The sequence below is a fragment of the Antechinus flavipes genome, chromosome 1, assembly GCF_016432865.1.
Source record: "Antechinus flavipes isolate AdamAnt ecotype Samford, QLD, Australia chromosome 1, AdamAnt_v2, whole genome shotgun sequence".
Lineage (NCBI taxonomy): Eukaryota > Metazoa > Chordata > Mammalia > Dasyuromorphia > Dasyuridae > Antechinus > Antechinus flavipes.
The window spans coordinates 523641527-523668731 of NC_067398.1; the positions used below are offsets into that span (position 1 = coordinate 523641527).

Below are 27205 nucleotides of genomic sequence, written 5' to 3' on the forward strand. Positions count from 1 at the left end.
CCAGATTACTTATACTCGAGAAGTTAACTCATTTCTAATATTTGTTTTGCTTCTGTTTAGGGCCACCAATCAGAGTTCATTTAGTTTGAGGTAATTACCTATTATCTTTCAGGCAAGGTACTAAGCACTCTTGTTCAGCATGCTTTGGCAAATGTACCTTGTTTATGCACACATCTGATAAGCTTTATTTAACACAAACATCTTTGTTACTTTATTTTGTTACAATAGATTGGTAATTGTAAAATTGGTCTCTAGTATTCTCTCTTGTCCAGTTCTCCATTTTGCTACTATTGCAATTTCTTTTCTTGGGAAACAATTTCTGAAAAGATTCTCAGGATTTTCTTAGTGGGTCACATGGCAAGTATTAAACTTCAACTATCAGAATCAAATGCTTTGGTTGAATGGATTGGTCAGGGATTTCAGTTTCAAAATTATTTCATTAATATTTTTATGTTATGTACAATATGTGAAACAAGTGTTTTTCTACATCCAAAGGGCACAGCAATATAATTTCAAATGTATTGGTGCATGTATAGTAAATCCTCTACAGACTGTTATTTTACCTTGAAAAGTAGACCTGGTTTGTGGTGGTCTAGGAATGGCTTTATTGAAGAGGTAATTTTTGAAATGAGATTTGAAAAATAAGCAAACAAGAATTCAACTGAAAAAACATGTGAAAAAACCATTTTAACAATGGGGAAATGGAATGAGTAAAAGCACAGAGACCAAAAAATAATAATAATAATAATTAATGAACATTTATAAAAGTACATACTAACTAGGAGCTACCTTTCACACTCTAGCTTACCTCAATTCCATACACATCCTTGATCCTATGATTTTCTACTTAATTGTTTCACCATATTTTACCATCAAACTCTTTGCCACCTCTAACTACACCATTACTGAATTTTAATTCATATTTCTACACAGTTAATTTCTCTGTTCTTACTCTAAAGCCAATTAACTAGAGAAAATCATGAAATCTAGCTAGGTATGCCCACTGAAAATTAATGAAACATGCTTAACTGAGCCTTTTTTGCAAAACCTTTTCTCCAAAATTTGTCTTCTTCCTTCTTCCCACTGCATTTACATCAATTATCTATATTTACAAATGATGAGCTCCTACTTTTAACTAGATGATTGAAACTATATGAACTCTCCTTTTCCATTCTTCAAGCATTAGCATCATCACCCTATTTCTTTCTTTCCTTCAACCACAGAAGAAAAGTAATGCCTATTGCTCACTAAGGCTAATTCCTTTATGTTCTTTATCCCATTCCCTCTCACTTTTTCATTCTTGCTCCAGCAGGAGCTCTTGCTTCTTTCACTTAATTGTCTCTAATCTCTCTCTCTCTAATCAGTGTGTCTGTTCTTATCTGCCTTTAAATATTCAATTTTGACCCAAGCCAGAAAAAGCTTTTTTCTTGATCCTTGTATCCCAGCAGCCTGTCTTCCTTTTTTCCTTTACTGCTAAACTTCTTGAAAATGTTATTTATATTTAATGTCTTTACTCTTTTTCTGTTCAGTCTCCTTAACTCCTGTCATCCACCACTCTACTGAAACACTCCTTCCAAGGTCTCCCACAAGTCCCTAATCACTAAAAACAATTGACCCTTTTTAATTCTTAGACCTCCTTGTAACTTGTAATTCGATTGACTAATGTCCAACTCCACCCCTTTCCCCAGTAATATTATTTCCTTTTGCAGCTCTGGAGATAGGACATTTTCTTAGTTTTCTCCCATGGATGTACTGGTAAATTTTTAACAATCAGCTCTCTGAAAAATAAATGTACCCAAAAAAAGTTTTATGTTTAATCTTCATTATTAACATTTCCCCCAACAGTTTCTTAAGTCTCAACAATCAACGAAGCAATACATAAAGTCTGTTTCTGCATTGTTTTCCAATTTTTTAGATGTTTATGTTCACACTGAAAATTTAACAATCAACTCCTGAAAGTCAATTTGAATTGTCTTCTAAATAACCCTGTATTTCTTCTTATCTTTTCAATCTCTCCTTTGTCTCCTTCCTTAACTCTTAGTCCTATTTATGACCCTTTAATGTAAGTTATATGTATATACATACATATACATATACATATATCTCTTTTATATTCTTCTCTAGATACACTTTTTCCCTTGACAATTTTGTTTCAGATCTTTAATTATCATCTTTACCTAGATGATTTAAATCTATATTTCTAAAGCTGACCTCTATTTTCAATTGCATACCTCCATTTTCAAATATTAATATATAGTCTAGATCCATTTGAATATCTAATCATCATCTCAAACTCAACATATTTAAAATCAATTTTGTCATATTCCTCTTCCCCAAACTAGTTCCTCCTGTTAACTTTACTATTTTCACTTATGGCAACAAAATCATCTACTTTCACATTTTCATAACTTTTGGATTAGCTTTGACTCTTTCCTCTCCTGACCTTTCAAAACGAGTAAATTACTAGATTCTGGCTATTCATCATTACAACCTCTCTTACATCCATATGCCATCTCTTCTGTTCTCATTTATATAACCTTACTATGGGCTCTCATTACCACTAATTGCTTATATTAATAGATTATCATAATAGTCTTGAGGCATCCAGTGGCTAAGGAGATAAACCACTAGGCCTGGATTCAGGAAGATTTGAGTTCAGATATATTTCTTAGGGGTGTGATCCTGGGAAAGTATGTTAACCTCTGATTGCCTGATAAAATAGATCCACTGAAAAAGGAAATGGTAACTCACTCCAGTATCTTTGCCAAGAAAACCCCAAATGGGTTCATGAATGGTTGGACATGACTGAAATGGCTCAATATGACAACAACAATAAATAGTCTTTTTTTCTAATTCCTACTACCCCCATTCTTTCTTATCTCTATCCCTCATATTCCTAGCAGGAAAAAGTCTTATTACACAGATGTTATTTACACATGCACACTTTTTTCCTTTTCAGTATTATATAGAATGAGGATAGAAACTGACTCATTTTTGTTTTGGTTTGGTTTAGTTTGGTTTGGTTTTTGGTCTTTTTTTTTTTTTTTATCCTTAGTGCATAGCTCAGTATCTGGCAAATAGTATTTAATAAATGTTTCTTTAATTGAATTTAATGGAACATGTCATGTCACTCAGTATTCTTTAGGTATTTTCTATTACAACTTGAGTAATATTCAAACCTCCTCTGACTGGCATTTAAGACCTTTTGAAATCTTATTTGCAAATAGAACATGCATACAGATAAATATATGCAAAATTATTTTAGGAGAATGAGATGATCCAAGTAGATTAAATTTCTGGGAAAACAACCTGATAGACAAATATATAAAACAACTAAAAATTGTGGTCTAGAGTATAGGAGAGTAATTGGAGCTAGAGATTAAAAACCCACAAATTAACCATGTAGTAATAATTTTTGCATTTCTGAATGTGGGATGTGGGAAAACTGGGGCACTAATACATTGTGGGTGGACTTGTGAACTGATCCAACCATTCTGGAAATCAATTTGGAACTATGCCCAATGGACTATCAAACTGTATATACCCTTTGATCCAGCAGTATCTCTTCTGGGTCTGTATCCCAAAGATATCATTAGAAAGGGAAAGAGGGGCAGCTAGAAGGCACAGTAGATATAGCACCAGCCCTGAAGTCAAGAGGACCTGAGTTCAAATTCAGCCTCAAACACTTAATACTTCCTACCTGTGTGACTGTGGGCAAAATATTTAGCCCCAATTGCCTTAGCAAAAAAAAAAAAAAAAAAAGGAAAAGAATCGACATGTGCAAAACTATTTGTAGCAATCCTTTTTGTAGTGGCAAGGAACTAGAAACTGAGTAGCTGCCCATAGTTGTGGAATGGCTGAATGTTATGGTATAGGAATTTAATAAAATATTATTGATCTATAAGAAACAGCAGGTTAATTTCACAAAGGCCTAGAAAGACTTACATGAACTGATACTAAGTGAAGTGAGTAGAACCAAGAGCACATTGTATACAGCAACAACAAGATTATGTGATGGTTAACTCTGATGGACATGGTCTTTTCAACACTGAGAAGATTTGGGCCAATTCCAATAGACTTTTGATGGAGAGATCCATCTGCATCCAGAGAGAGAACTATAGAGACTGAATATGGATTATAACATAATATTCTCAGCTTTAGTGTTGTTGTTATTTGTTTGCTTGTTTTTTTTTCCTTTTTGTTCTTCCTTGTGCAAAATGATAAAAATGGACATAGGTTTAAAATAATTACACATCTTTACCTATATTGGATTACTTGCTATGTAGATGAAGGTATGGAGGGAAGAAAGAGAGAAAAATTTGGAACACAAAGTTTTGTAAGGGTGAATGTTGAAATTCATCTTTACATGTATTTTGAAAAATAAAAAGCTATTATTATTTTTTAAAATAAATGTACTTAAGATTAAAAAGAAGAGTCTTGTAAAATTACTATGCTGAATATTTTTAAAAGGGCCTAGCAAAGGAGATTTTTTAGAAAATAAACTATCCATGACTACATTTTCATGAAGCTATAGGAATGAATACTAAGTAGGATGGGCTGCCAGCAACGTTAATTACTGTAGAATTTAAGGACAATAATAGCTAAGAAAAAGCCATTGGATGTGGCAATTTAAATGTAATTGAAGACCATCAAGAAAGACTTTTCAGGTCTGGGGAAGGCATTTTGTAAGAAATTTCAAGTATGTGGTAAGAAAGTCTAGAAAAGGAATAAAGACTATATAATTGTTGATTTTTTTTTCCTAGAAATTTGACAGTACAAATGAGAACACAGATTACACAGATGGGATGAGATCTCAAGAAACTATGGATTTTTAAAAAATGATTCTTTTTTCTTCAATAGATAAACCTAAGGATGTTTGTAGGTGGAAACAAAAGAAAAAAAGCCAATGAAAGAGGATAAAGGGAAAGTGAGAAAATGATTGATCAAGCAAGGTCCTATATGAATAGAAAATTATAGCATCAAGACAAAGATCTGAGAAGAAGAGAGGAGAGAAATAAAGGAGAGGGAAGAAGAAGAGAAGAGAGGGGGATAAAGGAGAGAGAGAGAAAGAGAGAGAAGAGAGAGAAAGGGAAGGATCAACAAGTATTTATTAAATGTTTTTATATGATAATAACTATACTAGGTGCTGGTAATACAAAACACAAAAACAAGAAATTACCACTGTCCCCCTGAAGAGTTTTTAGTCTATCTGGAGAGACAATTTGTAAATATATGTATATTATATATATACATATATTATAAATACGTAAATATAAGATAAAATGAGGAGAAAGATGATGTATAAGCTGACCTTTGAAGGAAAAGAGAATATTAGCTATGGATCCATAGAAAAAGGAAGTTGAGAAATCTTAACATTTATATTCTCAATAAAATAGAGTAAATTTTTTAGAGTGAGGAAAAATGTAATACTGTTAAATATTAGGAAAATGGGAAAAAAAAGCTTAGAATAGCTTCATTAGTGAACTGGATATGGAGTTAATAAGAGATGCATATCAATAGCCCTAGATCTGAAAGTTTTATCTCAAATTTTTAAAAGAACTTTTTTTTTGAAAGTAAGATGGAAAATATTAGCCAAAACAGAATTTCCTTTTTCTTTAGAATCAGTATTGTAAATAATATTAGAAAGAACTTTTTTAAATTTTTTTTTTAATTTGTCAATAGATTTTGACTTTTTTTTTTAATTTGTCAGCAGATAACCCAAAGGGAGATTCTATACAGAGAAATAAATTAACTGAAAAATCTATTATTATGCCAGAATTTTAATATCTATAATGCATGCTAGAGGGGGAAAACACAAAAGCCTATTCAGGCACAATAATTAAGAACCAGTTTGCTTGGTCAAACTGAAAAATCAAAGATAAATAGTCTCACATTAGCAATGTACTTCTGCATCCTTTCTAAAAGGTATTCTGGTACAACTACATTCTTAATTTCTCTAATTCACAAAACAGTACTACCCACACTTGGCATCTTTGATTTATGTACCTGGTGTTAGTTTCCCAATTATCTCGAGAGAAAAGAAGAGAAATGGAAAAAAAAATGTTTTTCAAAGTGTTGAGGAAATTTTCTCATGAATAAAACATAGCAGCCACCTGCAGTATTTGGGAATTTTCATCAAAAGAGGAAGAACCATTATAAAAAAAGCTATCAAGAAGGAAAATAACAATATTCACTACACAACAGAAATCTGCTGTCTGGTAATCTAGGGACAGGAAGTGCCAACAGTAGGATTTATTGAGTATTCAAGTGAGAAAAGAAAAGATGTGATTCATACTGTAGATAAAATATTGCACAGAAAATCTTGAAAATTTGTATCATTTAGCATTTGTGATAGTGCATATTTAAATAAGACTTCTACATGAAAATAGGCACTAAAAGACCCCACAGAATTTCATCATACCTACGTCATCTCTAGTAATCTATTTTTGACTGGAATGCAAGACTCAGGGTGTAGGGGAAAAAAAGGAGTAAGATGTTCCACTGCTAAATGTCACCAGTGATTAAATATGAAAAGTAGAATTTTATTCTTGCTTGCTGACCTTTTGTCAAAAGGTGTGTAATGAATATGATACCAACATGATGATTTGCATATGAACTGGGAACATTGTGGTTTACAACATTCTCAGCTCTGAGATCTGTGTGACAGTATATAATAGACATTCAAATTGTTTGATTATTAAGAAAAAGGTTTATGACTATTATATATTGCTGTGAAGTCAGAATCATGTGGATATTATTGATACTGGTTATGTCTACATAAGCAAACTAAAGAATCTAAGTAATAATTCAAAAAAAATAATTTGATTAGGATTATCTTCAGAGTTCATACAGTTAATTGAGGCAAAATTCATTGATTTGTTTTTTCAAAAATTTATCTATATATTCTTACATCATATTGTATTTATTTTCTCTGGACTTGTGTGTGTGTGTGTGTGTGTGTGTGTGTGTGTGTGTGTGTGTGTTTGAAGATGTATACAGATGAATATAAGTGCTTTAGCTTTAAAACCTTTTTTTCAAATACATTGATGGTTCTGAAATCACAGGAATATAAATTTTTTTTTCACACATCTGATCCTATTTTATAATTGATATAAGTGCCAAAGTGTGTAAAAAAGTAGAAATATATCAGAATTTTGAGTGATATTTTCAATTCTAGTCTTAATAGTAAGCTTTTTCCATTTCATGTACTCATAGATTATTAGAACTGAAAATAAATTTAACTATCAAATAATTGAATCATCTCAGTTTACAGATGAAGAACTTGAAGCCTAGAAAAATTGAATGATTCAATGAATATCATAAAGGTAACAAATAGTAAAACTTAGACCTGAACCATGGCCTTCATTATCCTTCTGCCTCCATTGTTCTCTTGTACTATATGACAGCATCTCTTTTTAAATAAAGCATAAATGGGTTAGTTCTCTTATTAAAACTTTGAAAAATAATACATATAGATAACTCAAACATGTATTTCTTCTCCATAGATCATGCAGAAAAAACATTTCCATTTCTGAAATTTTTATTTTCTTGTAAAGTTTATCTCCTACTTAAAATTGGGTTAGTTCAGTGATAAATGCATTAAGGTCTTGGAGAGCTATTCTTATTTCCTACTAGTCATTCCTTTTTTCTTACCTATTCTTTCCTAAATTTCATGTAAAACATTCATCTTCACCAAAAAATAGTACAAGAGCTGAACTTTGATGTAGCAAATTAAGATAAAGACATTTCTTAAAAGAAAATATGTGGGGCTTTTCCTTCCTGAATGATTAGCTGTATGACATAATGGCCATATTAACACACAAAAATTGATTAAAGCAATTACTTGCATATTTTGAGTAAAGCCCACTTTTGAGACAATTTCTCTAATATCTCAAGCAGAAATTGACCTGGTTGTTGACTTCTGAGTATAAAAGAAGACTATGCAGTCATGCTTCTATAAACACTACAACTCATCCCTTTGTGAATGCTATGCAAGAAAGTAATAATTAAGACTCTTAGTCTTCATTTCTTAGAGGTTCAGAGATTCATGGAACTGGAAAGGAGTTTAATGTGTCTTCTAGTCTAACTCATTTTACATAAGGAAATTATAGAGTAGAAGAGTTTAATAACTATTCAGAGTCACAGAATAATAAATGTCAGAATCAGCTGAGACTATAACTTAGACAAAGAAGAGGGTCAAAAATAGTTTGAAGAATCACGCAATTGACAACCGAAATCATGGAAATTCAGGCCATCACCAAAGAAGATAGTATGGAGGGGGAGAAAGAAAAGTGCAGAATCTTGAGAAGTATTTAATTTGGGGGACAGGAGGTGAAAAAAAAAAGAATGAGTAAGTTAGAAAAAAAAATAAAGAGAGCAATATTATTGATACCAATAGAAGAATGAACAAGTGAAAAGGAGGGAAACAAAGCCAGGAATGAGAAGGTGAAGAAAGATACCATTTTGCTAGCTTCATTTAAAAAAATCTGATTCTCCTATACATAGAAGCATATTATAAATACTTCATGAAGGAACAATTAATTTCTCAAAAAGTTTTTATAAAGGACATGCTAAGTTCTAGGGAAAGTTGTAGGTGGTAGGCAAAGAGAAATAATTAGCAGTCCTTTCCCTCAAAAGTCCTTTCCCTGTCTATCAAGGTAATGTCATATATACATATAAATGCATATAATACATATATATATATATAATTTAATATATATATTTAGGAGGTAGTTGTGAAAATAGAAAATTATGTATATATATATTCATAACATATACACGTATGTGTGTATACATACATATATATGTATACTATATGCGTATAACATATATTTATATAGAGAGCTTTTTATAAAATAAGTACCATTTACTTTGAGTAAGGAGGAAGAGAATAGTTCTGAAAATCAAGAAAGACCATGTAGAAGGTGATATTTGACATGAGTAAATAAAGAATTCTAAGTTACAGAATGAGACGGGTCCTCATTTCACACATAGGGGACAGCTATTCCAAAGGAGAGAGAGAGAAAGAGAGAATTTATGCTTTTATCTTTTAGGCTCTATGCAATGAATAGGAGGAAGTGACAACTACAAACAAAAAAAGCCCCTATGTGCCCATGAGGAACTTATGTTGTAATGAGGGAATAAAACATATAAATTAAATAAATAAATAAAATATTTATCTCAAAAATATATAAATAAGAGAAAACCCAAAAGAAAAGGAAAAGGGAAAGATCATGAAATTGCTCTGAAAGGTGGAATCTAGAGAGAATAAGGAGTAGAATCAGGAATCAAGTAAGCACTACTTGGATGCCTGACAAAGACAGTTAAGAGATATTGTTATGCATGATAAGAACAGTTTAACTAGGCCATTGAGTGCAGAAAAGGGGACTATATAAAAAAGCTAGAAAGTTGAATTAGAGGAAAGTTGTCAAGGACTTTAAAAGCTAAATTATGAAGTTTTATTTAATGCTAGAGAAATAGGGAACCTCTGGTACTTATTAAGAATAGTGCTATAGTCAGATCTGTGCTTAAGAAACATAATTCTGGTAACTATAGTAAATGAATGTGGAGAGAGGTAAGATTTGAGGCAAAAATACTAATTAAGAGGCTACTGAAATAATCTAGTAAGAGGTAATGAGGGGCTAATGATGGAGTTTTAGTAATGAAAAGATGAGGGATATAAGAAATATACTAGAGGTAGAAATGACAGTATGACAATTATTCTGAGAGGTGGAGGAGTGAAAAGTTCAGGATAATACTGAGAGTTAAAAATTTAGGAAACTGAAAGAATAATATTCCTTTCGATAAAAGTTGAAAAAAATAAATTCCAAGTAGAGAGTAATGAGTTCAATTGAGTTTTAAGTATTCTGGGATGTCTACAATGAAATGTTCAATAGGAAGTTGATAATGAAGGGTGATGAGAAGATAGATGTAAAAGTAGAGATCTAGATGCTATCTTTATAGAGATAAAAATTATACTAAAAGAAGAAATTATATTTTAAAAAAAGAACTAGCTAACAGAGAAAACAGGGCTTTCTCTAATGGTGTTGACATGAGGATGTGTATTCATTTCTTTGCTGAGCATGTATATTTCTTCCTGAGAAAAGAGTTTGCTACTTAAAGTTACTTAATCCCCATACTTTCTTTGGTTTATAGTCTTCTGTTAGATTATATAGCTCTAAGACTCCATTGTTCCCCCAGGATCACCATCTCCAGAGAATCATTGCTTTTCTCTCAGACCTTGCCTTCCTTTCTACTCTTAACAGTGGCAAAGGCTGACCACTTTCATTAATAAGCCACCCTTTACACTAGCACAATATTAGGTAATGGAATTGAAGTCGGATAGTCCCCTGTGCTACTTCTCTCTATAGTTATGACTCTAGTCAGATATATTTGCTTGGATACCATTTCTACCTTCCCTTTCATTGTCTGTCTTAGGTTTATTTTATGATTGCTCCTCATCTTCAAGGTCAAAATTAATGCTTGGGAGGAGAGGAAAAGGGAAATTGAGATGAAAGAACAAAGATGATAAATAACAAATCAAGATTCCTGTTCTTCAAACCCTTACTTAGTAGTTTGTAAGGTTTTCAGAATTCTAGATGTTATCATTTCTGCCTTTGAAAAGAAAGATCCCAAATCTGAGCCCTGGACAAGGCCAATGAATTATTAAATTTCTACTTGCTACAAGAAAATTTGACATTTCCAAAGTGGCCGCTTTAGCAAAACTATACCACTCAAATCATCTCCAGAAAATCTTTCTGAATTCAAAGTCAAATAAATTTAATTCATTAAATGTTTAAATTATATTTATTATGGTTAGAATGTTTTACTAAATAAGTGAAAACTAATTATATAGCAAAGCTACATTTTTGTAGTCTGTATGTAGTTTTTATAATAGATTGGGCCCTTTAATAGGACCAATGTGTACATTACCTTTATTTTCGTTTTATAGGTTTGAGTATAATTTCACTATTGTAAAACCTCATGGAAGTTTATATTCCATCTTTACTTCTCTAACATATTGTTAGCTTGCTATAGCTATGATTTATTTAATTCCAGATTCATAATCAGGAATGCAACTCCTAAATTAGGAAATTGTTCCTGTGGGAAAATATAATTCTCGTTATGATCATCTGCTTTAGAATCTCAGTTTCTAAAAACACACTGAAGTGAAATTCAGGAACTGTTTTCCCTTACATTGAAAGATAAGTTTTTAAATTATCTGTATCTGTTTGTGCATACATGTATGTAAGAATATGCAACTCATACATTTTGTTTCCCAATATTAAAAGGAAATAAATGTTCTACTTTTAAATAGAAATTTCCCCCCATAACTTACATCTTGTTTGAAAATCATAAGAATGTTTAATAATGCTCTATAGTGATGTACTGAGGAAGATGAAATCTAATTATATTTCTGCCTCTATAAAGACACTCTTTGATAACCCATATAAATTATTATGAAGCATGAGGTCTACCCTATTCAAAACAATACCATGATCTTTCCTTTCTGTGCCTGGTTGGACTTCAGCAGTTCTGGCTACAAAGTATTTAAATCAATGAACTATATTTAAATAGAATTAAAACTTCCTTCATTTCTCCTGAAGCATTTTATCAGTTTCTATTTAGCAGATAATGAATCCTTTAGTACCTCCCAAAAAATTGTGTGCATTTTTCTATGTACCAGCAATGGGAATGTCAATTCTTAAATCCCTGTGATATATGCATAGGTAGTTTTGTGTCTCCTGCTTCTGAAATGGTCTGCTCTTTCTCTCTTTATTGGGTTATTTCCTCTCTTTCTTTCTGAAAGAGAGCCATTTCCTTTGTAGCCATTCCATAGAAGCTGTCCAAGTTTCTTTTTTATCCAATCCCCAAAGAAAAGATTAAAAAGCAGAAATAAAACTAGCTTTATAACTGTTCATGAACTTTGGTTTGTCTTCTGATTAATTTACTCTCTCCAACAGAATGTTTTACTTCTCAACTGTTGTACTCTTCCATTAGATTATGTGTTTATCTTTATGATCACTGCAAGTCCTAAGTGACTCATGTCAATCAATCATAATAATCTTTAGGTAAGCAAGCAGGAACCAAACCTTTCCATCCCTCTTTATTTTGTCAGGAGGAGGATACTTCATTAAGCCTGCACTAAAGCATTGGCCTTGTTTCTACAGTACAGGGATTCAATTTATACTCCAGTAGTTATTTATTTTGACCCTTTTTTCCACTAGTTCAGAATTTGTTTTTAATTCTTATCAATCTTATTGATATTTTGTTGGTTGCCTTCATTTACTATAATGTCAAGCTTAGTGACAGTCATATCACTTTTATATTTATCAGAATCAGCAACACTTCTCAATCTGTGTTTCAGCATAATGACTTGTTTCTCTAATGGCTCAATCCCTTACAAAGATTATAAACTCAGAGTGGATCTTAAAACAGCTAACCTTTGATCAGAATAGGGCATTTTGAGAGATAGTCAATGTTGAAAATTCCTCTTTGTTCTTTTATCCTCTTGCTTTCCTCTATCACTATCTTCTTTCCCAAATGTAAATAAAAATTCTGCCATGTATTAATAATTTACTAAGGAAGGTTTTTTTTTCAAAATTCCTATATTATCAGTTATAAGTGATGATTATTATTACAATAAAACCCTCATACAGTATGTTATTAAAGTAAAACTTATTAGCTAGTATCCTGAAAGGGTTCCAGTTATTATGAAATTCCCTGATAAGAGGAATTTTCCTTCTATTTTGAAGAAAGGTTAACAAACCTTAATTATTCAAATGAAATTATTTTGGTTAGATACGAATTTATGGACCTCCAGCATAACTATTTCAAGTGATTTTGTCTTTCAAAAGTTTCATGATGTGTTATTACCGAAAAGTTATAAGGAAAGAATCATCACTGGATTCAATTTAAGTTGGAATTATGCACTGTCTTTTATCATTTGGCCCTTTAAGCTATTACTTTTTGTGATTAAATTACTATTTAAAAGAACAAGTTATAAACCATGTGTTTTACTGCTTCTCTTTATGCAATCATTTACTTATATACTCAAATAGAAACTGGAAAACATTTTTATTTTCTACTTAATTTTGTTTGCTCCCCAACTGGCAAATATTGATTAGAGATTTCTCATGTCACTCTTTAAATTGAAGGAAATTACTTTCCATTTTGATCTTTGTGATCACTATTTATATCAATAATTCTAACATAGTTTAAGGAATCAGGTTTATCCATTTATTTGTATCATTAGTTTCATTTAGATGCATAGAAATTTTGGTTCTTTTATTTGCTTTGTCATGGGAATTACATATATAAATACAATTTTTCAGAAATATTTCAATACAAATTTTGGGATTTATATTTTGTTAAATCTTGATCCATAAGACTTTGATACTTTATATTGCTAAAATACTGAATAGAAAGGTGTGTCTTGCAGTACCAAATAAAATGCAACTAATAGGAACATCTATTTGGGTACATAGGAAAACATGATTTTTCCAAAAAAATCTCACATACTTTTCAAATATTCAGGAATAAACATTTATTATCTAACTTTTACAACTAAACAAAAGTAAGGTTTGTGTAAAGCAAATACTTTTGAGACTTTGTGCATTTATTTGTGTGACCAAGTATGATGACAGGACTCCTACTTCTCAATTTTGAAATGCCCATTTTTATCAACCTTTAGGATAAATATTATCAGTGATAACATATATAGGTAATAAGATCTTCATAAAGGGAAAATTATTGTATAATCTCATTATGCTAAATCAAAAGCAAATTCAGTAATTTACATGCAAATGAGATTTTCTGATAATAGGTATTTCTAAATTGTTAATCTTAGTGAATCAAATCAAGATATTCAATTAAAAAACAGAATTAATATTGGATTCAGCTAGTTTGCTTCATCTGAGGTGTGTTTAAAGATGTATTTGAACATTTCATCTCTGTTGAACATGGTTTAAATGTATCTAATCATTAGAACCTTTATCAGAAAGCTTGTGACTAGATTGGATAGTACTTCTACAGTGCCTTGTTAATAATCCCAATTGGCGAGCAAAGCAAGAAAGAAATTTTGTATGAAAAGCTGAATAGGTACTCAGTCATTGTTTAATATTGCCTCATTTTTGTGTGTCCATGTAGCTAGCATTGCCCATATTCATTCTAATGCCCAATTTTAAATTGTAAATAATAAGGTATTTCTCTGATCAAGTGAAAGAGAGATTGAGAGACAAAAACGGAAAGAAAGAGAGACAGGGAGAGGAAAGAGAGGAGAGAGATTGATAGAGATCGAGAGAAAGGGCAGGGAGAGAGAGAGACAAAGAAACAAAGATATAGAGACAGAGACAGAGACAGAGAGAGACATCAAAAGATAGAAGGTTTGAGACTCCCTAAAGTGGATCAATATCACACAACAGTGATTCAAATTTTCTGAGATTCAGTAGTTACCCTATTGTTAAAAGATTCACTCCCCCAACTTCAGCCAGTAGGTTATAAGATCCAATAATGTGCATTTTAGTTATGAAAAATCAGACACTGTGATACTATTAGCTCGTAAACATATTTACTTAATAATAATTCAAAAGCAAGAATAATTATATCAGTTACTTAGTGTAAAATAAAATGTAAAAATAATCAATAAATCACAGTCTACATTTAAACCTGTCACACTTTCCCATATCCGGTACCCATATATAGATACCTATCAAGGGGGACATTTATTTTTTTTAAAAATGTACTTAGGATAACTCACAACTATGGTCCTTTTAAGGAATAATTTTCTTCTCCCCATGTAACCGCTTCTCCACTGGTTCTTGCCTCTATGTGGTCCTCTTGTACTCTTGAATTGATGAAGCAATGACAAGCTCTTTTGACACAATCACCCTTAAAAGGTCACAGAGAAAGTGCTATGTTATTATAGTGGCAAGTGGTTCACTTAAGTCAGAAAACTTTAAAGTTCCTTAGATTGGCACTTTGTATAAGTTAGACAAACCTAACCAGCTCTTCACTCAATAAGTCTGTCCAAATATAGCTACTACAAATAGAGCTCAAAGCAAAACTCTTTACATTGTCTCTAGACAACACCAACAAATTCAGCAAGCTCTTCATTCAGCAGGATACTGTGTTGTCTGATCAGCTCACAGTCTAACATTATGATAAATCAACTGTAAAACCTATCTTTACTGTTCTGTTTTTCCTCAAATCATAGGGAGGGGAGGGGAATAAGAAGATATGTTTAATTAGTTTCACTTCTATCAAACTATAGATAGTTCTTAATGGCAATTGCTAAAAATGCAGCAGAGTTCAATTCTCTAATCAGCAGGTTCCAAGCTTTTTCTTCAATAAATCTGTGAAGCAGGTCTTTTCCAATAAGCAGTTTCCAAATACAGCAGCTAAAGACTTGGCTACCATTGATATCTTAAATCCTTTCCTGCTACCTGCTTAACTCCTCTAAATATCTTCCTAATTTTTCCTTTTATCTTAGCATCTTCAGTAAATGCTTTTAATGGCTCTAATCAGAGTTTTCTGATGGTCAGTGACTGGTCTTTCCATTATGAGGTTAAACATCAATTTAAAACTTTCTGTCAATTAAACAGTTTAATCTTCCTATAGTCTCCAAACAATTAATTGATTTACTATCTTTCATTTAACTCTCTCAAGTTCTAAAAATAGTTAAAGGCAAATAAGCTGCTTGACTAGAATTCCCTATAAATTCATTCATTTCTCTGTTTTTCTGTCAATTGATCTTAAAAGCAGTTCTCTCTTCTGTCATCCTCACAATCTATGTCTCTTTCAATATTTTAATGGAAAACTATGTTTATTCAGACATGAATTTTGTTTTTCATACTAAAAAGGTAATTTCCCTGGCTTTTTCAACAACCAAACCTTCATATGAAAGAAGTATTTAATACCTTGATATATCTTATGCTTTCCCACATATATACTTTGTTTATCTCATTCCTTCTGCCTTTCCCTTATCTTCACCTAGTGAAATCTTATCTATCCTTTAAAACTGAACTCAGATTCAAAAAGTCTTCTCTCTGTTCTTCATGCCTTTACCTCACTCCTACAGTGATAATCCTCCTTAGATCACACATATCAGGTTGATTTGCATTTCAGTGATGAACTTATGTAATTGAGTATCTGTAACTGTGTGTATGTATTATCCTTCTACAAATCTGTTACCTCCCTAAAGTAAAAAACCATATATTATCTAAATTTTATATCTCCTATACACATACATGTGTGTATGATTTTATACATGTGTAATTATGCATATATACATATCACCATTTTGTGTAATAAGTCAGCACTGAATAATTGTATAATTGAATTGTTCAGGTATCTGTATTTTAGCATTTAAGGAAATAATTAATCTTATTTATTAGGAGATAATGAATTAATATTCTAATTAGAAACAATAAGCTAATATGTAGTTTTTGTGAGTTGCCTTAGAATACCATGTTCGTTGCATATTTCCTCTTGTTCCCATTTTTTCCCCAGAGGAATACTTAAATTGATTTAAAGTCACTTAACCCTGTTTGCCTCAGTTTCCTCATCTATAAAATTGAAGTGAAGGAAATGGCAAACTATTTCAATATCTTTTCCAAGAAAACTCTAAATAGAATTAAGAAGAGTTGAACACAGATGAAAAGACTGAACAACAAAAGTCCTTAGAAAAGCAATTTATAGTCTGTTTCTAAACTTATATCCATAGCTTTTTCACCTTGGTTAAACCTGCTAGATAGAGCCTGTGTTTCATTAGTATAATCTTCTTGAAGTGGAAGCATCTCTATTCCATAATAAGACATCTAAATAAGATTTTAGTGGAGGCATAAACATATTTTTATAATACAGATTATAATGTTATAAATGCACAGGAAACATCTGAGAGAAGAATGAAAAATTTGGGAAGATCAGGGAGGAAATATATATCATATTGGTAAGAATGAGCCTCATGATCAGGAAGTCCTGTGGTCGTCATACACAAATTTGTTATGTGATCCTAGTAATTCTCTAAGACAATAAATTATAGAGAAGTAAATGATATGTAAAGGCAGATGGAATTTTCTTCTTGGAAATTCCCTATACAAAAGAATTCATAGGTCCAGTTCCATTACATATTATATAAATATATGTGTGTATAATATATGTATTGTGTGTGTGTTTGTATTGTCTTTTCCAAAATAATTTCATTTCCATTGAGGCAGAATTTATTTCATTTCAGTCTTTGTCTCCATCCCTTCATTTCTTTCCTGGCTGTACTTGTGAACCTTTGGACTTTTCACCAATCACCTTCTCACTCTGAATGTTTTCTCAGTCAGTGTATATATAGAATTTAGCATGACATATAATAACTTTAAAAATGCTTGTTTACTTGTATCCTGAATACATAGCATTATCTGGCACATAGAAGGCACCTAATATATGTTTGTTGATTCTCTTCTTTCTATCAAGTTCCTATATTAGTCAAAAGATTCCTCATTGCCTACTCCATTTATGTGCATACTTGTTAATCAGTTCAATAAAAACTCAATATTATTTTATACTTATGAGCTGGCCCAAAATGATTGAAGGGAAAATGACAAATTTTGAAGGGGATAAAGAAAAATTGGGACACCAATTCATTGTTGGTAGAGTTGTGAACTGATCCAACCATTTTGCAGAGCAATCTGGAATTACACCCAAAGAGTTATTAAACTGCCTATACTCCTTGATCCATGAATATCAATATTAGATCTATTTCCAAAGAGAACTAGGGGAAAAGGGAAAGAACCTATGTTTATAGTAGCCTTCTTTGTGGTAACAAAGAGCTGAAAATTTCAGGGATGTTCATCAATTGGGAAACTGAACAAATTGTAGTATAAGATTATAATGGAATATTACTTTGCTATAAGAAATTATGAACTCGATCTTAGAAAAACATGGATAGACTTGCATGAAATATTAGAGAGAAATGAGCAGAAGCAAGAGAACACTGTAGCTAGTTAATAGCAGTATTGTTTTAAGAATACCTTTTGGTAAATAAATCATGCTATTATAAATGCCCAAATTAAATACAAGGGCCCTATGAAGGAAAACACTATTGGCATCCAGAGAAATAATTCAAGTTTTACATAATAGATTTTAACTTCCATGTGCAATTATCTATTTTTAAAATTACTATAGTATAAAAATGCTTCTTTTATTTCATAAATTAGGATACACATACAGATAATATAAAATGAAACCAGAGTATACACAAAGTTGGGATAAAGTCCTATAGCAGATCAGAGGATTGAAAGATAATTTCAGATTGGGAATAAGGGATCAGAAATGGATTAATGGAGGATACATATATTATATTTTGACATGGAGGGGTGTAGGATTTCAATGGTTGGAGATAGGTTAGAGGGGGAAACATATATAGGCAATGATGTGAACAAAAGCAGGAAAGCATGAGACACACTAAATTTCTAAATGTGGGCAACCAAGGCTTCGTTTTTGCTGAAGAGTAGAGAGCATGAAACAAGTAATATGACATAAGTGTAGAGAGAGATAGGGACACCAAATTGTGAAAGCCCTGTACTATTGGCTGCCGTGTGTGTGTGTGTATGTGTGTGTGTGTGTGTGTGTGTGTGTGTGTGTGTGTGTGTGTGTATGGACTTGGCCATATTTCAACAATATGGTGTTTCAAGGCAATTCCAATAGACTTGTGTTGGAAATGTGCTACTCACATCTAGAGAGAAGTATGAAGACTAAATGTGGACCCAAGCATAGAATTTTCATCTTTGTTGTTTGTTTGCTTATTTTCTTTTTCTTTCTTGTGACATTTTCCCCTTTTGATCTGATTTTTCTTTTGCAACATGATGAATATGAAAATATGTTTAGAAGAATTGTGCATTTAATCTGTATGGAATTGCTTGCTGTCTTGGGCAAGGGGAAAGGGGAAAAAAATTTGAGCACAAAATTTTGCACAGGTAAGTGCTGAAAACTATCTTTGCATGTATTTGGAAAAATAAAATATTATTTTTTTAAGTTTGGACAAGAGACATGGCATTCGAAATAGACAAAAAGGCTGATTGCAAGACATATAAATAGAAACAGTAAGAACAGTTATCTAACATTGACAAAAACACACTTTTTAATTTGTAAAGAAAACACAAAAAATCAAACCTATAAGATATTTGGACATATCAGCTGAAATGATCACATAAACAAGTTAGCTAGGGTAAAAATATTAAGTTTCTTTTAGAATAAAAAATTTGTGAAGGGCACACTTAAAATAGAATCATATTTTTCATACTTTTAGGATTTGTGGTGCAACTGTGGGTTTTCCCTCATATATAAATAACTAATACAAACTCTATTTAGAAAAAATAAAATTAACTGATATCATGCCATGTACTCATACAAAACAACAAAAATATAATAACAAACAGCTATCAGATATTTAATTGTGTGACTCTGGGCAAATCACTTAATTGCTGTTTGTTTCAGTTTCTTCATCTATAAAATGAGCATAATAATAGCACCTACTTTCTTTTTTTTAAAATTTTATTTTCTTTAATAATAACTTTATATTGACAGAATCCATGCCAGGGTAATTTTTTTTTACATTATCCCCTGCACTCTTTTCTGTTCTGATTTTTCCCCTCCTTCCTTCCACCTCCTCCCCTAGATGGCAAGCAGTCCTATATATGTTAGATATGTTGCAGTATATCCTAGATACAATATATGTTTGCAGAACCAAACAGTTCTCTTGTTGCACAGGGAGAATTGGATTCAGAAGGTAAAAATAACCCGGGAAGAAAAACAAAAATGCAAATAGTTCATATTCGTTTCCCAGTGTTCTTTCTTTGGGTGTAGCTGCTTCTGTCCATCATTTATCCATTGAAACTCAGGTCTCTTTGTCAAAGAAATCCACTTCCATCAGAATACATCCTCATACAATATCGTTATCGAAGTGAATAATGATCTCCTGGTTCTGCTCATTTCACTCAGCATCAGTTCATGTAAGTCTCTCCAAGCCTCTCTGTATTCATCCTGCTGGTCATTTCTTACAGAACAATAATATTCCATAACATTCATATACCACAATTTACCCAGCCATTCTCCAATTGATGGGCATCCATTCAATTTCCAGTTTCTAGCCACTACAAACAGAGCTAGCACCTACTTTCTAGGATTGTTGTGAGGATAAAATGAGATAATAATTGCAAAGCTCATAACACAGTACCTCATACAGAGTAAGTACTGTATAAATGTTAGCTAGTTTTAAAATGAGATATACATTTATAGATATAGACATATAAGTCTATTGAAGTTGCCTTGAATCACCTTGTTGAAAAGAGGCAAATCCATCATAGTTGAGCATCATATAAGATAGGAATTCACTTTACATGTATTCATTTCATCCTCACAATGATTATGTAACCACATTGACCTAATAAATATAACTATTATTATACTCATTTTCCAAATGAGGTTCAGGGAAAGAACGTGATTTCCCATAGTCATAGTTAGCAAGTACCAAAGACAAGAATTGAACCCAGTTCATTTCTGATTCTCAATGTGTGTTGTAGTTCAAATGTTGGAGCTCTTGTTCTTCTCAAAACACAGCCGGTTTAGCTAATAGCCCTCCAAATATCTCCAAATCCAAAGGTTCTGTCCTTTAGCCTCTGCCTCTGCTTTCTTCAGCCTCTAACCAGCACAGAGATGGAATGAATCTCTTGTCTCCTTCACTTGGGGCTCAGCTAGCTTTCTGGTGAGTCTTTCAGACCAGCTTGGTCTCAGTGGGGGAAGTGCAGGAGCCCAGCCACCAACTACAGTGGTGTGAGATGAAGATGAATCTGGTTGTCCACTGAACTCTCCACTCGTAGCTTTATCCTCTGAAAACTCTTCTTCTGCTACCAGTCAGCCAAATGGAAAATATTCTCCCTGTCTCGGAGAGAGGGCTTCTGGTGTAATTCTGCTGAAATTTCCCAAAGTGCTCTGTGTCTGCACCAGAGTGCTCCTCTCCAATCCAGCTGAACTCTCTTCTGCGACCAGCCAGCCAAGTCGAATATATTCTGAAATAGATTTCTCTTCACTGGCCTTATATAAGACTCTTCTGAGAGAATGGGATTATGGGTTTTCTCCCACAGTGTTCTCTGGCCCTAAGAGCTTTAAGGGAGGTGTGAATTCACAAAATTACAAAGTTTACTTTGTGAATCTGGCATACTTGTGAACTCCGATGAGTAAAGGTGTAAACACAAGCATTGTACTAATTAGTTCTACTTAGTACCTTGTTTCAGGTTCTAGCCCAAAACATCTTCTTGTAAGATCAGATCAACTCTAATTAGTTAGCAGTTTGTAAAGATTCCAACAAATGTTTTTTTCCTTTAGTTTCTGCCTTTCAGAGTTAAAGAAGAGAAGAGTTCAGAAATTCAAAGAGATAAGAAAAATTAAATCAATTTGATTTTTATTAATAATAGTGTTCAAGCCTTTCCCTCAAATAGAAATGAACTTCCATCTCAGATTCTATTGAAAACCTCATTTTATAACTGTCCTCTAGTGCACATATCATTTTTCAGGAAATGAGCTCAGGAATAGCTTCAGGAATGAGACACAATGATTTCTAGAAGATATGGAAGCTCCAGGATAGTTTGCAATATTTCTGTTGTTAGCTAGCTGTTAGGGGCATGTTGGGAATTCAAAGAAATTGATTCATCCTAATTTAAACATCCAAGATTATAGAATTTATACTGAGAAGAGCTCAGATAATTAGAAAAAAAAACAGATATTGATATGAGAGACTCTGTTCAGTAATACTAGAGTACAGAAATTTGGTCCTGATTAATGGAAAGGTTTAAATGCCCTAGGCATAAGCAGTCTCATAAAAGTCATAATATTCCCTTAAAAGGAATAAGCAGTTGACAATAAAAGCTCGGTGGAGGAAGAAGCCCAAGAACAAAAGACTTTTGGCATTCAATGGAGTAGCTCAGTGGTGGATAAAAGAAAGGGTAATCTGACAATCTACAAAAGAGACCTGGGAAGTGGATAAAACCTTTCAAGAATAATTACATCTGCTGCCCATAAAAAATATTAGATAGACTTCAGGGTTCAGGAAAAGACAGAAAAGACAAGAGGGATCTAGTCAATGCAGCTGTTTTAATGGAGACAGGTAATAGCTGATGTGTAGGGGATCCAGGTAAAAAGTGTTGGGCCGGGCAGATCCTGACCTGAAAGATTTCTTACCCACCGACCTATTATTACTTTTTTTAGTCAGCTGGATTATTTTACTATTAAACTACTACCATTGTCAGGAAGGCCTTCTCTTCAAGAGGAGTTTGTGACTTTTGTGGTACCATTTGTGATTAAGGCTATTTCAGCTTCTTCCTGAAGTCCATAGCCAAGACTTGCTGGCCCAGGTTTAAATCTCCCCTTACTAACAAACTTGCTCCCTGTCAATAGCAAATCCTCCAAGTACCTAGGGCCACAAACATGTAAACCATAGCAAAACATTAACATGCCTGAAGAGAAAATTAGCAGTGATAGAACTGAAGAGCTTACCTCTGTATTCCTTGGGATTTGTTTAGCTATATGGCCTTATGAATACTATTTTGTTCTATATCTCTCTGAATTTATATTTCAACAAACTTGCTGGTACTACTCTGTAAGTTCTTTGAGGGTAAGTATAGACATAAATAAATTTTGTTTTTCCTCTTATACCTAGAACAGTGATCTATATACAGCAAGAGCATAACAGAAATCAATCAACTTGTTGGAAAATAAAATATGTAAGAGACTGGTCAGAGTAGAGTTGATTGTAATTCACAGACATGTTCACTTATATAACACAGTCACTAAAGAAGTATAGCTTCATCCTTCCCCATGATCAATGAATAGTGTTATAAGTAAAAATAGTTTTGGTGGGATTGGTTTGTTTGTTTATATAGTGTCCCTAGATACAACCATTCTAAACAGTGAAGACTTCTAATTTTGTAAAGTAAAAATACATTGTGGACAACTTTGTATGTGTTTATAATAGATCAACATGATATTTGAAATAATGAATTATTATGAAAACCCAATAGCAATAGCTGAAATTATATTTCTGTGCTCTTTCTGTCTCCAATAATTGGAAAAATACATAGGGTCCTAATTTCAAGTATCTGACCTATGCAGATAGTTGGTATAGTGGATAGGGAGCTGAGCTAGAGTCAGAAAGAGCAAAATTCTAATCTAGCCATAGACACTTGCCAAATATATGACTCTGGACAAGTCATTTAATCTCAATTTCTTCAGCTATAAAATGAGAATTATACATACATCAGAGGATTGTTGTGAATTTGTACTTAGGACAATGTCTACATAGTAGGTACTATAGAAATGTTTATTTGCACCCCCATAATTTATCTTAATAAAGACCCAGGTTCAGATACAGCCTCTTAAATTTCACTTATCTTCTTAGAGTATCAGTTTTCATTTGAAAAGTGGAAATAAGATTTTTATACCTCCTAGAATGGTTGTGAAAATAAATGATTATTTATTTTAAAGCCTTTTTTTTTTTTTTTACAATTTTAAAATACTACAATCAATCAACAAGCATTAAGATTCTATCGTATTAAGTGCTAGGAATCTAAAAAGAGGCAAAAGATATTTCCACCTTCAAGGAACTTATAATATAATAAATATCAGTCATTATTATTTCCATGAAAAATATTCAACAAGCTTATCCATTTATGTTTCCTAATTTTCACTTCAAACTGGTTATTCTGAATATAATGTCCTCAAACAAAACATCATGAATAAATAAAAGAAGAAAAGATAAAAAAGCAAACAATTGATACAAGTGAAAATTTAGTTAACTAATGGAGGGCAGATCTATCATCTAGAGATGTTGATTAATGGTATGAGCATATAGTTCCATGAAGTTTTTATCCTCTCAACATTTAGTATTTGTACACTCTGAAAAACAAGTTCTGGCCTTTAACTTAAATTAATACCTCTAATTCCATAACCTTTCAACCCACCAGACATAAACTTCTTGTTCTTGAAAGAAATATGGTGACTGAATTAAAAGTTAGGAGAAATTGGTTTAAATTCATTTTTGTTATTTACTTGGAGTGTGACCTTGGAAAATTTGCTTCAACACTTCTGTAAAAGGAATTGAACTAGACAACTTCTAAGGGTCCTTTTAGCTCAAAAATTCTATCATTTTATGATTTCTGCCAACAACCCAACTTGAGGGTACTTTGTTTTGTGTAATCCATTCAACCTCCAGGTAAGTGAAGTCATATATAAAGCCAGATGTGACCACAATCATGTAACACCCATTAAGTGGTTATGAATGTGATTTCTGCATAACTTTAGAACTATTATAGTTATAGAATTTTAGTTGGGAGTTTTCACATTTAATTTATCTATAAGGATTGTTCCCACATGTTTCATCTAAGGAATCGAGGAACAGATGTTTTGCTTTCAGGGCAGATCCCATTAGTAGCATGGAAAAAGAGTTTTTCAGATAAGAGTTGGGTTCTTGGTTGGAGTCATTGCTCTATATATAATTCCTTCTCATTAGTATGGAAGATAAAAGTATTAAATAACTTTTCTCTTAAAGCAGGAGGGTGGGTATCCCATTTATAGTATGATCATTCCTTTTTCAGGCTTGGCTTGCCTTTTTTTTTCCTCAAGGACTTATGTCATTTATGTCTAGGGTTATATGAATAGCTAAGCAGGTAAATAGAGACATAGACATAGATATACGTATGTATATGTGTACCTTGTGTTGTGTATATATATATATATATATAATACATACATATGTGTGTGTGTGTATAATATACATATACAGAGAGAGAGAGAAAGAGAGAGAGAGAGAGAGAGAGAGACAGAAAGAGAGAGAGAGAGACATACATACTTTATGCATGTGTATTTAAAGATTTTTTTTTCTTCTTTTCTATGGAAAGATGTGATTGCCCAGGGATATTATATCAGTCTGTCCTTACTTGTCTGTGACAATTCTAAATGGAATTTATGTTTGCTTTTTACTCCTCCTTATGCCTTAGCCACTAAAGCTGTGCTGTGTCACTCTCATCCCTCTCTAATAATCAATATCTCTCCCAAATTTCTACTCTTTACCTTCATTAATCATATCAAAAAAAAATTACTGGCTACTTTATTTTCTTTTATGTAGAGAAGAAAAGTTCATTAATAATGCCAATATTGCTAATCAATTGGGGAACAAGTCATTTATAAGGAAAATATGTTTGCAATAGAATGTGCATATATACATAAATGTGGGAGACAGCCAGACAGTACAGTGCATAGAGCCCTGGAACTGCAGTCAGGAGGACTAGAGTTCAAATCAAACGTCAGACATTTAACACTTAATAACTCTGTAGCTCTGGGTAAGTCACTTAACCCCAATGGCTTTGCAAAAACAAACAACAATAAATATATGGAAATATAATAAATGTATAAAGACAAAATTATATAAATATGCATTTACATATTTACTGTGTATATGTGAATGTATATATTGTTTATATGTATATGTATCAATACAGGATTTTTAAAAATCCATTCTTGTCTCAACAAAATAGCTCTTTTTTCCCCCACTCATTTCTTTTGCTAAAGACAGATCATCAAACTGTTTAAATAGTTTTGTGATGGTACTCTGATATATGTGCATCTGTACAGAGAGATTAAGCAATAACAACAACCAAACCAAAAAAAACCAATCTGGTTAATGCCATATTTTTCAAGCCCACAACATTTTTTACTCTTTGAGCAAACAAAATATTAGCAATTCTGTGCTACCAAACACATGTTGACTGCTCTCCAGTAACTTGTTACAAAAACATTAATGAATTAATATATAAAATCACAAGGACCTTATGGAGTTTTATTTAAGTTCTTTCTTTTGTCTCATCTATTGCTACAGCATTGATAACTGAATTCCTGGGCTATGATTGGATAAAAAAGTTTTGCTGAATTATTATTAGATTTTAAAACACAATTGGTATGTCTTTCTAAGACTGATTTTGTAATTGAATAACAGAATATATAGTTTCATGTGCAGAGACTAATTTTTCATGGTATTGTATTCTTCTAAGCAACTCCTGTGAACATGGATTTCCTTTTGTCACTAATAGAAATTTCATACATAAATTATCTCAATAGAGTACTTGTTTCTGTTCTATTTGAAGAGAGCAAGAAGAAATTTAAGACCTTCAATCAAATGTTCTCTATTGTTTTTCACATTCTCAAGTGACTGGTGGTGGGCTTACTTCAAATATAGGCTAATATATCAGGATTATCAGAACTCTAATAATAATGATTTGTTAATAGTTTTCTCTATTATCCATACACACACACATATGCATATATATATATATATATATATATATACATATATATATATATATATATATATATATATATAAACTATTGGGTTTTAATGTATTACTTTCCATTCGAAGTTCATCCAAACATTTGTTACTGTTGTTCAGTCATTTTCAGTTGTGTTTCTCAGTCCATAGTTAATAATAAAAATAACACAAGTATATCTTCCTTGTCTATTAATTCAGCTTACCAGTTTGATGGAAAAACTTACAAGAAGAACAAACAGGTCCTCATATAAGCAATTTTATGTAGAATTTTAACCAATGTGGTATTGTAAGCTAATCACCAATGTAACTTCTGTTTTCTATTTTTAAAAATGTCCTTTGGGATCATAGAAATAGTCACTAAGAATAATTTCAGACAGCAGTGATTCTTAGGAACAGTTTTCTGCATCTAGAATTAAAATATATTTTCTTCAATTTCACAAAAGCGTTAACATTATTAAAGCTTCCTTCCAAAATCAGCAAATTTCTTTCCTATTCTCCTAACATTTTTCTGTGGAAATAAAACAAGACTATTACCTTTCTTTTTCTGTTATATTTCTTAGTGATATGACTGAAGAAAAAATAGAGATCAAAATTCCTCTGAAACAATTTCATCAAGCCAACTTCATCAAGTAAAATTTATGAGTCATAATAATTCAGTTGAGTGATGTGACAGAAAGTACTTTACCAGATATAAATCTAGATTAAGTATTTACTATACAGGAATACTGTGAAAAATAGTTAGTTTTAAATGTTAAACAATATATAAAAGTGAGTTGTTTGTTTTTAATTTAACATCAAAGATTTCATCTTTATAAATCCAGAAAGGTAACACATATTCTGGT

General features: G+C 32.0%; 2 protein-coding genes across 2 annotated transcripts in view; one reads left to right on the plus strand and one right to left on the minus strand.

The window, feature by feature from the left end:
- The window catches only part of DOK6 (docking protein 6), a 725210-nt gene that overhangs the window by 675076 nt on the left and 22929 nt on the right, over nt 1–27205 (plus strand). The window lies entirely within an intron of this gene.
- CD226 (CD226 molecule) overlaps nt 14505–27205 on the minus strand; it is a 150913-nt gene continuing 138212 nt past the window's right edge. Inside the window, exon 6 of the mRNA XM_051970533.1 lies at nt 14505–14889. Coding sequence (XP_051826493.1) covers nt 14761–14889 — 129 coding nt within the window. The 3' untranslated portion in view covers nt 14505–14760. The remainder of the gene's footprint in view (nt 14890–27205) is intronic.